Source organism: Plecotus auritus (assembly GCF_963455305.1).
Source record: "Plecotus auritus genome assembly, chromosome: 8".
Lineage (NCBI taxonomy): Eukaryota > Metazoa > Chordata > Mammalia > Chiroptera > Vespertilionidae > Plecotus > Plecotus auritus.
Genome location: NC_137782.1, coordinates 151,741,917 through 151,754,171, shown reverse-complemented (window position 1 = coordinate 151,754,171; position 12,255 = coordinate 151,741,917). Strand labels below are relative to the sequence as shown.

The following is a 12,255-nucleotide window of genomic DNA, read 5'->3' as shown; positions in this document are numbered from 1 at the left end:
ATCCTAATTCTTCTGGAGTTAATTATAGGAATTGATTACCATATGTTTTAATCATACTGATAGAGTTAACACTGATATTGTAAAAGATTATTAATTTTATTTTTTACCTTTTTATTTTGCAGTAATTTTAAACTTACAGAAAAGTTGCAAAAATATAGAGAGCTCCCATGTACATGTAGTACCTCTTATCTAGATTACCCATTTGTTTACATTATCCCTCATTTTACTCATCTCTCTCTATACTTTCTATAACGTACACTCTCATTCTCGCTTTACCTCCTTCTCTCCCCTTATTGGTTCAATTATTTTCTGACAGATTATTTTCTGAACCATTTGAGAGTAATTGAAGATAATATTAACCCTCTACTTCTTAATACAAAAAGGAACAGTATCTACCTAACCATAGTACATACATCAAAATTAGGAAGTTAACATTGAAATTATATTAGCATCTATTCTGTAGATTCCCATTAAAATTTCCATAGTTGTTCCAATAATGCCTTTTATTGGATCTAGTCTAGAGCGTGTGTTGCACTTTTCTGCTGAGCCTCTTTAGTCTTCCTCCATGTGAAAAAGTTGCATTTTGCTTTTATTGTTTTTAATGATTGTAATATTTTCAAAAGTACAGGTTGGTTCGTTTCTAGAATGTCCCTCAATTTGGATTGGCTGATGTTTCCTCTTGATAAGATTCAGGTTGTACTTTTACAGAAATACTATAGAAGTGAAGCTAGATGCATCATGATATGGTAATCTTAACTTTCATCACTTGCTTGAGATGTTGTCTTTCGGGTTCCTCCATTGAAAAGTTAATAAATATGTTATGCTTATTAATAAGTATTCAGTAGGAAGGTGCTTGAGATGTTAATAACCTATTCCTTCTCAAATTTTCACCTACCTTTTTGTTAATCCTCACCTGAGGTTGTTTGTCCATTGATTTTTAGAAAGAGTGGAAGGAGGGAGAGAGAAACATCGATATTAGAGAGAGACATTGATTGGTTGCTTCCTGCCTCCCACAAGTCCTGACCTGGGCCTTCCTCACTCCACATTGGCTTTGAACCCCATTCCAGGTAGTACCCCAACCAGTGATAAAGTTTTGCCTATTGTGCTCAGGCTTGGATAGCCCATGTTGGTTGGACCTTGCTGCTGTCACCACTGTCACTTCCACCCCTGTAAGACTTAACCTTGCTTGGCCTTACCTAATGTTTTTTGGGCTAAAAATCTATTACTATTCAGGAAGCGGGAAGGAGGGGAGCTTGAATATAATTGCTGATATATTTGTGTTTAAATCTGCCATCTTATTTGTTTCCATATATTCCATCTTTTTTATTCTTTCTTGCCTCTTGGATTAATTTTCTATTCTAGTTCATTCTTGCAATTTGGTTATTAGTTGTACATTCCTTTAAAAATTTAATTAGCCCTGGCCAGTGTGGCTCAGTTGGTTGGGCATCATCCTGTGTGCTAAAGGATTGCCTGTTGATTCCTGGTCAGGGCACATAACCAGGTTGTGGGCTCTATCCCCAGTTGGGCATGCAAGAGGCAGTCAGCCAATGGATGTCTCTCTCTCTCCTTCGACCTTCCTCTCTCTCTCAAAATCACCTTTAAAAAAATCTTTAAAGATTCAATTAGTGGTTACCCTTATAACTTGAGAATGTGTTAGAGATAATCACAGGATCCCCAACTTAATACTGCATTTTGATTTTATATGTGCTGGGGGTTTTTTTTGTTTTTGTTTTAATTTATTGATTTTAGAGAGAGGAAGGAAGGAGGGAAAGAGAAACATTCATTTGTTCCACTTACTTATGCATTCATTGGTTGCTTCTTGTATGTATCCTGACCGAGGGATCTAACCTGCCACTTTGGTGTATCAGGGTATCAGGACGGCACTCTAACCAACTGTTTTACCAGGCCAGAACTATTTGTGTTGTTTTTTTAAGATATAAAATTACCTTTTATGAAGCTATGTTAATCATATATTTTTTTTTTTGCCTTGATGTCATTCTTAAGTTCTTTTCTCAATTCAATTACATATTTTCTTCCAGCACTTTTATGGCTTGACTTACTTAAAAAATAGTAAATACATTTGAATGATAATGATTATGATGTAATAGGCTTATTGAATTTGGCTTATTATTGATGAGAGTCTTCAAATGTGTAATTACCATAGGAAAACTACATTCTTTTACAGATTGGGTGGTACAGATTTCCTGATGGACTTTTATGTTTTAAAAATCTGTTTTCCATAAATTATAAATATAAATGAATCATGTAAATGTTTAATTTTTGTTCTAAGCATTAGCAGTTCTGTAATTTATACTCTTTTATATTCATTCATTTATTACTGATATTTAGAGAGGAAAGGAGAGAAACATCAATATGAGAAACATTGATCAGCTGCCTCCTGCATGCCCCATACCAGGGATTGAGCCTGCAACCCAGGCATGTGCCCTGACTGGGAATTGAATCAGCAGTCTTTCAGTGCACCAGACAACGCCCAACCAACTGAGCCACACTGGCCAGGGCTCCTTCTTTATTTTAAATAAATTGTGGACATACTCTTTAGGTGTCGGAAAGCCTATAAGGCACCCCAGCTGTTTTGGCTCGATGGATAGAGCGTTGACCTGCAGACCAAAGGGTACCGGGTTCGATTCCAGTCAAGGGCGTGTACCTCAGTTGCAGGCTCCTCCCCGGCCCAGGCCCTGGTAGGGGGCGTGCAGGAGGTAACCAATCAATGTGTTTCTCTTACATCGATATTTCTATCTTTCCCCCTCTTCCACTCTTTCTAAAAATCAATGGAAAAATGTCCTCTGGTGAAGATTAAAATAAAAAATCCTATAGGACAGTTTGAAATTTGTCCCTTTCCTCTAATTTTTATCCATATATTGCTTTTATATTTCTATAATTATAGTATTAATAATTTTATTTTTATGTAAAATTAGATGAAAAGTGTTTTTTCCAAGTATCTGTACTATGTTCATAGGGATAATTTTTAGGGATTATAAAACATTTCACTAGTGGCTAGCTATACCAAAATTTTCCCCTTATTGTTGGACATTTAATTTGTTTCAGTTTTTGCTTTTATGAATAATGCTGGAATGAGCATATATATACAAATAACTTTTTGTATTACCTATTTTTGTTTTTGTGTGATAGCAGGTAATGCTTGCTTTTTATATTTTACAAAGGTACTACCAAATACTACCTTGTTTAAATTCTGTGTGAATACTGAGTTACCACATTAATTTAAGAACTTCTTTTTTTTTAACCTACAGAAATTATGGAGAAGTTTAGTGAGGAAGGAATGCCTGATCTTGCCCATGTCATGCGCATCTTGTCTGCAGAAAATATCCCAAATTTGCCTCCTGGGGGAGGTCTTGCTGGCAAGTAAGTAGAATAAAAAGAACTAATTTTGTGTTTCTTTATAATTAATAATAATTAAATAATTTTGGATAAGAAGTGCATCAGTTATCTAAAGATGAAATGGGTTGGTAGTTCTTACACTAGAGAAGAACTAAAATTTTATCCAAAAAAGATTTGTAAAGAAATTATCATACTCTGAGGATGAAGGTCCTTCTTTCCTTGGTAATAGAGAACACAATGTATTGTGCTAGATCAAATTCTGAGTGAAATGTAGAAACTGTTCTTAGCAAGTGTTTTGTGTGTCAATTAATTTTTGAGTCACATAGTCAAAATTACGTATTTATTTATTTATTTTTAAATATATTTTTATTTATTTCAGAGAGGAAGGGAGAGAGAGATAGAAACATCAGTGATGAGAGAGAATCATTGATCGACTGCCTCCTGCACGCCCCCTACTGGGTGGGGATCGAGCTCGCAACCCAGGCAAATGCCTTTGACTGGAATCGATCCTGCGATCCTTCAGTCCACAGGCCGACGCTCTATCCACTGAGCCACGCCGGCTAGGGCAAAATAACGTATTACTTTAAACACTCGAAGCTTAATCATTGTAATTTAATAAAACTAAATTGTAATTTTTTTTAGGCGCAATATTATTGAAGCTGTTTATAGTAGGCTGAATCCACATAGAGAAAATGATGGGGTAAGTTTTATTTCTTAAGCATTTAAAATAATTTTATAATGTAAATATTACTAGATATGAGTATATTCACATAATGAAATCTATATAAATTACTGCTTTTCATTTTAAGGAATCAAAGTTTAAGGAAATGTGTTGAAATGGAAGTAGAATTCTGTATTGCAGATAAGTTTGTTGTCCCTTAATGGGTATCAGATACCTTTTTGTTTGAGCTGTACTTACTTTTCCCCTGTATGTCTGCCTTTTCTTCTCTTTCTCCCTTAAATCTTAATTTTGAGACAAAGAATATGCTTTCAAATATCTCAGTTTCTCCTTAAGCTAAAGGCTTCTGCCATTACTAGATAATAATGTTAGTGATAATTAATGTTATTTTAATGACCAGACCTTCCAGTGCCCCGTGTGCCCATTTGAATGCGTGAGGATAATTTCTTTCTAATCTTATGTGCTGTGGGTTTATGTGTTGAAGTGAGATAACCATTTTTGTTGTACCCTGCTGTGCCTCCTCAGAGCAAATCTCTTTATCCCTTTTACCTTCCTTAGAAATACTGATAAGCTGTCAACTGCTTCTTTATAGTTCTGTTGTTTTTTAATTTTAGGACTAGTTTATCTTTTTTTTTAATTGCCCTAAACTTTAAAGTCAGTAATTCAAATGAGTATTTTCTCACAGGATTTTTTAAGTTTCTGGACATCTAAAAATTGATTACTTAATTTTAAATATGTATGCTTTTAAGATTTAAGAGAACCAAACTTAGGCATGAAACTTCTTGAGAAAAAAATAGACTCATCTTCCAGGTCTCCAACTTCTGTTGGCAGGTCTTGAGAGAGACATCAACCACTGGTAGAAATTATGTATCATCTCATTTGCATTGTTTTCCAGGGTTCATTATTGCATAGCAGTATCATAAAATTTATCTTTTCTTAACAATAAAAGTGTCTTGTCAAGGAAAATTTTACAATTAATACATTGTAAAATGTGTCTAACATAAGTGATGCTACATATTAATAGATTTTATTTCTTAGTCTAGAGCAGTGATTCTGAGTCTTTTGTGGCAATTACCTCAAAATATTAAGAATTATATTAAAGCTGTGAAAATTAATCCTGTATAATAAAAGCCTAATATGCTAAGTGTCTGGTCATCCGTTCAACCAATCAAATCATAATATGCTAATGATATACTAAGGCCGCTCAACCGCTCGCTATTATGTGCACTGACCACCAGGGGCAGAAGCTTTGACCAGTAGGTTAGCTTGGTACTGGGGCCCGGCTAATTGGGACTGAGTGAGATGGGCCGGACATACCCTGGAGCCCTCCTGCAGTTCCTCCCCTGCTGGCCAATCTCCCATGTCCTTCCCCGGCCCCAATTGTGCACCAGCGGGGTCCCTTGGCCTAGCCTGCGCCCTCTTGCAATCCAGGACCCCTTGGGGGATGTCAGAGAGCCGGTTTCGGCCGATCCTGTAGGCCAGGCTGAGGGACCCCCCACTAGTGCACGAATTTGTGCACCGGGCCTCTAGTTTTAAAATTAAGGTATGTCATGTGATACATTAGAGAATTCTAAATCAGATAGTTGAGGATAAGATATTGCCATAACTTAAAAAATGGTGGGAATTGGTAGTGGAGTGAAGAGAGTCTTACCTCTTCAGCTGGATTATAGCTTCCACATAGCACCCACCACTGTGGTTAGAAGAAGTAAGCCCTTTAAAGTTAGTTAAGGATTCATTTATTAAGTATCCCTGTTTCCTTGTGTATTTGAAATGCAATGTGTAATCTTAAAAAAAAATTATTTCATTATATCTTGCTGAATTTCTTGGTTCCTCAAAAAATTGGCTGCTTTTTCTCCAAACAAGATTTCTTAAGTGTTTTATAACCCTAAATTTCTGTTTAATATATACCAAGGATGACTTTTAAACTTTAAAAAAAAAAAAAAAAAGAAAATACTTATAGTGACTATAAATAGGCAACATAACCATGAAGGGTGAGGGGAAATGCTCAGGATATAAAACTTACCCTAAGTATGATTATTATATGACTATATAAGTTAAGGAGCTGTATACTAAATTATCTTTGTATATAAGCTTTCTATTAATATCAGCAGATAAACTCTGACAAGTCTACCACGTAGTGAGGAGACTGCAAAACATAAGGCATGGTCCCATCCCTAATCTGAATGCAGCTTGCAATATAGGTATAAACACAAAAGTTAAATAATAAAAATGTTTCACATCATTTAGTAAAGAAGAAAAAATGACAAAATCAAGAATGTGATTAATTACCACATGAATTGTACAATGATTGCTGGGAAAATAATATTTTCAGAGAAAAGATAGGATTAGAAGAATGATTTGAATAGCAGAAATGAAATGAGGAGGATGGTAGCTCAAGTAGATGTGGGAGCCAAGAACAAAATAGAAACTATGTTTGAAAGAAATGACATGATTTTTTAATGGAACAGAGAACTGCTGTGGTAGAAAGAAAGATTTGGGATATCAGAAGTATTTTTGGAGAGGACTTTTGAACTTTATATTTTAAATTGAGGAGCCAGCACCATATATGTTTGGAGCATAAGAGAGAGAGATTCAAAGGAATATCTGGTATTTTAGCCTCTTAGGAACGTATGCAGCCCTAGTTGGTTTGGCTTAGTGGATAGAGCATCAGCTTGTGGACTGAAAGGTCCCAGGTTCAATTCTGGTCAAGGGCACATGCCCGGGTTGTGGGCTGGATCCCCAGTAGGGGACATGCAAGAGGCAGCCAGCTGGTCAGTGATTCTCTCTCATCATTGATGTTTCTTTCTCTCCCTCTCCCTTCCTCTCTGAAATCCATAAAAATATATTAATAAGAAAAGAAACATGTATTATTAGGTTAAAACAGCGTTTTTTGACCTTTTTCATCTCATGACATATAAACGAATCACTAAAATTCTGCAGCCCATCTGACAATTTTTAAAAAAAGGATAATTCTGATTCATTCACACTGGACACTATCGTTGTGTTGGCTGTTGTCATTTTTTTATTTGATAATCTAAGGCAGTGGTTGGCAAACTGCGGCTTATGAGGCACATGCGGCTCTTTGGCCCCTTGAGTTTGGCTCTTCCACAAAATACCACAGCCTGGGCGAGTCTATTTTGAAGAAGTAGTGTTAGAAGAAGTTTTAAGTTTAAAAAATTTGGCTCTCAAAAGAAATTTCAATTGTTGTACTGTTGATATTTGGCTCTGTTGACTAATGAGTTTGCCGACCACTGATCTAAAGGAAAAGAGGTTGGTACCCCTGACTAAATAGTCAGGTATTGCATGTTTTCAAAGCTCCGCGGTACACCTGTTGACAATCTCTGGGTTCAAGAGATGCTGGGTGTTAAGAAGTTGTGAAATAATTGCAGAAATCAGATGATAAGTATAAATTCATTATTAGTAGGTAGGTATATGGATTAAAGAATGCCCTCTTTACTATAAAAATTAACTTGCAGCCCAGAATCTTATTTTGGGAAACATTGCTTTATTCTTTCAGAAAATCATGACCTTAGAAAAATGTTGACGCGTAATCACAAGTAGCAGAAATGTAATAAAAAATACAAAAGAAACAAAAAATGAAATTATAGGTGTTTAATTAAAATTTTAGCTCTTGACCTATGAGCGCAGGGAATTAGGCACAGATGTGCTCCATAAATGCTTCTCAACATAGTTAGATCTATGCCATGTGGAAGATACTATCAGGAAGTACATGTGTCAGGAACCATAGTTAATGTGCAGAATAGGAAAGACTAAAGTGTGGTAGAAATTCAAAGGGGATGACAGTTGGGAAACTATTATAATTAGTTTTTAAAAATAACTTGAAAAAAAGAATCCTAGTCAGAATGAATCAAATTCATTTAGATTCCTAAAATGTCTACAAAATATCTACTTTATATCAGAGAATTGTTCTGCTGTAAATGCCTATATGGAGTACCATTAGAAATAGAGTTCATTAATTTTTCTTATATTAAAAATAAACTTTTGGTTAATATTTCAAAAAGCTGAGTTGAATATAAGTAACAAGTGAAATCATTAAAATATATTCAGAAAGTTTACTATTTAGGGTAATCTTATTAAGTTGTTTCCTAGATTTATTTAGTTCAACTTTTTGAATGCAAACAATATTGATATTTCCCTAACTTTAAAAATCAAAATCTGTAGAAGAGAGTCTAGGGAGGAATTCTTTTTTTTTTTTTAATTTCTTTATTGATTAAGGTATTACATATGTGTCCTTATCCCCCCCCATTACCCTCCCAACTGCCCCCCCTCATGCCCTCACCCGCCTGTGGTCTGTGTTCATTGGTTAGGCTTATATGCATGCATACAAGTTCTTTGGTTGATCTCTCCCCTTTACCCCTCCCCTCCCCTACCTTTCCTCTGAGGTTTGACGGTTTGATCGATGCTTCTCTATCTCTGGATCAGTTTATGTTGTTCATTATATTCCATAAATGAGTGAGATCATGTGATATTTATCTTTCTCTGACTGGCTTATTTCACTTATCATAACGTTCTCCAGTTCCATCTATGCTGTTGCAAATGGTATAGGGAGGAATTCTTAATCAAGGAGTTCATGATTCCCTCCCAAATTTTTGCAAACATATTTATGTGTGTATATACATATTCTTTAATGATGATTATGTCTGAGATTTTCATCAGTTCCTCAAAGGAGTCTGTGACCCTGAAAGAATAATTGCCTGTAGGATCAGAAAAGTAAAACTACATTTTAGCTATAAGTTGTTCTTATATTAGTTAGGCAGAGCTCTGAGATCACCCTCCTTCTAAAATGCTAGTTTGTGTTTTATGACTAGAATATAAGTTCTATGAGATCTGGGACTTCATTTGATTTATTTATTATGACTATAGTTTCAACACCTACAGCAGTGCCTGGCCAAATAGTGAGAACTCAATAAATACTTATTAAATAAGAAATATTTTTATTTATTTATTTCTAGTTGACGTTTGCTAAGCCTACCCTTAAGTCACATTTAAAAAAATAATTCGAGGTTGCTAATTGCTATGAAAGTATATTTTCAGAACATTTTTCTTGCAAAAATGTTAAGTTCTTCCCTCAAAGACGACTTATAATACTTGAATTAGTGTGCCACTGATTGAGTAGCTATATAAGTTGATGATTTTCCAAAGGTAAAGTGGGAACTTGTATTTACCCAACTCCTATTGTGCCAAGCCATATACATACATACATGTTTATCTATGCTAATAAAAGGGTAATATGCTAATTAGACCAGTTAGACCGTACATCCTTCCAGACAAAGCCACGGTGAGGGGGGCTGAGGCAGAGGCGATTAGGGGCGATCAGGCCGGCAGGGGAGCACTGTTAGGGGCATCAGGCAGGCAGGCAGAGTGGTTAGGGGCGATCAGGCAGGGAGGCAGGTGAGCGGTTAGGAGCCAGCGGTCTCGGATTGCGAGAGGGATGTCCGACTTCCAGTTTAGGCACGATCCCTGAGAGATGCCCTCCTCCCTTCCCCCCACTGTGCACGAATTTCGTGCACTGGGCCTCTAGTCTATATAATAAAAGCCTAATGACCATTACAGTGGAATGACCAGAACGACCGACCGGTCGCTATGATGTGCACTGACAAGCAGGGGACAGACACCAACACATGAGCTGCCCCTGGTAGTCTGTGCGCTCCCCAAAGGGGAAGCGCCACTCAGCCAGAAGCCGGGCTCACAGCTGGTGAGCGCAGCGGCAGTGGCGGGAGCCTCTCCCGCCTCCGTGGCATTGCTAAGGAGCAGTGAGCCAAGCAGTAAGAAGCAGCAAGCAAGCAGGCAGTAAGGAGCAAGGGGTCCTGGACTGCGAGAAGTCGCAGACCAGGCTGAGCGCGCCCCACTCCCCTCCAGTGCATGAATTTCGTGCACTGGGCCTCTAGTATACATATAAAATCATAGGTAATCTCCTCAACATCCTTCTTATATAGATAAGACTAAGAATTAGTGAGAAGAAGTAGCTTGCCCAAGTTGCAAAGCTAAGTAAATCATGCAACCAGATTTTAATCTAAGAGTCACTCCAAAAACTGTTCTCTTTACACTTTTCATGCTGCCTATCTAAGCTATTTTGAGATTTGTCTATATACCTCTGTGTATCATCCAAGAAAATCATTTCCCATTCTTTTGTGAATCTCATGTTTAATAGTCTTAAGATACTCTGTTTTTGATGAGGAATAATTTATAAAGCTGAAAGAGAGCAGTCTAGCCCGGTTTTTTAATCCATTATTTTTCATTTAAATATACATTTTTATTTACCCTAATCCAAAAACTTTTTAAGGCATTTGGATTTTTGGGAAAGGAAGGAAGGACAGCACAAAACCCAATAAATCTCCATATTTTGTTTTCTCATTAAGTTTTATGTACAATCTTCTTTTTTATTTAATTTTAAATAGGTCAGTTACAATAAAGATAGTTGCTTGTTGCATTTTTACATCACAATTTTAGGACTGAATACTACTTGTTTTTTGTTTTTGTTTTTAATTGATTTTTAGGGGGAGGAAGGGAGAAAGAGAGAGAAGCTTCGATAGGAAAGAGAAACAACTATCAGTTGCCTACTGAATGCTCCCTTTTGGCATATGAATGATGCTCCAACCAACAGAGTCACACTGGTTAGGGTGTAAATACTAGTGCTTTATAACTTGTTTCTTGTTTACATTTTCACTGATGAAAGCATTTTTATGGTTCCCAACATGGGACACACGCCCCACAGGGGCCAATTTGATTTTTAAGGGGGCCAATCAAAAATGAGTTATTAACAGTGAACTTTTTGCATTTCTTATGGTTCTAGGAGCTTTACATACAGTATATAAATATATATATTTGTGATATATTTATGCATTCAGTTCTCTATTACATGTTTTGAAACTATATTTGCTATTTTTTCATATCACTTCATATCATTTTTTTAAAAAAACAATTTCTTAGGGATTTCTTCCTCAGTGCTTCAGCTGTCCTTTTGTTCTTTTCTTTTTCTCTTTCATGGATGTCATGTTCTTTGGAAGCTTGTTTAGACCAAGTTAATGGTCTTTTAGGCTTCCTCTACGTGAACAGAAGTTCACTTTTTGAATATTAAGAATTATATGTCTCGGGGGAGGCATCAGGATTTTAGAGATGCTTAGGGGCGGCATTGCCAAAAGAAGTTTGGGAACCACTGGAGTAGACCAAATGTATTTGAAAATTCACTAACTATAAAGAAAGAAAGAAAATGCACTAATTTTATATACATTGTTTTTTGAGATACGATTTGACATATCATTTTTTAGCTGTGTGGTCTTGACCATTTAAGTGACTCTTTAAAATTATTTCAAATTAATTAAATTTTACGTGATTCTTATAAATAACATCTAATTTATCAGATTCTTCATTTGGTCATTGTATCTCATGAAGTCATATTTGAGAATCTTTAGTTCTAAAATTTATTTTTAGCTGACAAACAGGGCATAGGACGCCACAAAATAACTCTATAAGTATAGTAGTATTGTTTACTTTTTCTCCATTGTTTTAGCTAATCATTGGAAGAATTTTGCTTATGGCAACTGCATTTTTTTTTAATGCTGCAATTAATAGCTAGTGAAATTTTTTTAAAGTGTGCTTAGATTCCTGTCCCCCTCCCTTTTTTGCTCTATGAGGTATGTAGATTCCTATGTCTTACTTGGTGTAAGACAGTATTTTCATAATGAGAGATTTTATTCTTAAGCTGTGTTAGTCTAGATAACAGGTAAAACCTTACAAACAAAAACTGAGAGAAAAGTTCTAAATTCCAATCTCCATAATTGTCTTAAATTGATTTTGAAGAATTATTTTAATATTCCATTTAATGTGGTTTTCTTGGTTCTATCATTTTGTTAATCTTTGCAATACATTATAGATTTGAAATGAAATTATTTGTGGTCTAGTTTTACAGTCATTTTAACCAGTATTTATTTTATTGTTTAATTATATGGAGCACTTACTATGCAAAACCTATTATTTACCATAATGTATTCAGCAAACATTCAGAGAGACATTGATGTTATTTGCACCTGAACACAAAACTGAGCTCTGTTGCTTGTTAGTATTGTCACCCTGACAAATAGCTTAAATCTGTCTGAGCCTTAGTTTCTTCAGTTAGTGTTGAAATGCCTATCACTTAAGGCAGTGGTCGGCAAACCACGGCTCGCGAACCACGTGCGGCTCTTTGGCCCCTTGAGTGT

General features: G+C 35.8%; 1 protein-coding gene across 3 annotated transcripts in view; it reads left to right on the top strand.

The window, feature by feature from the left end:
* Positions 1 to 12,255, top strand: part of PPM1B (protein phosphatase, Mg2+/Mn2+ dependent 1B) — a 70,576-nt gene that overhangs the window by 40,006 nt on the left and 18,315 nt on the right. For all 3 annotated transcript variants that reach the window (XM_080683261.1, XM_080683262.1, XM_080683260.1), the window contains exons 4-5: positions 3,270 to 3,381; positions 4,000 to 4,057. In XM_080683261.1, coding sequence (XP_080539387.1) covers positions 3,270 to 3,381; positions 4,000 to 4,057 — 170 coding nt within the window. The remainder of the gene's footprint in view (positions 1 to 3,269; positions 3,382 to 3,999; positions 4,058 to 12,255) is intronic.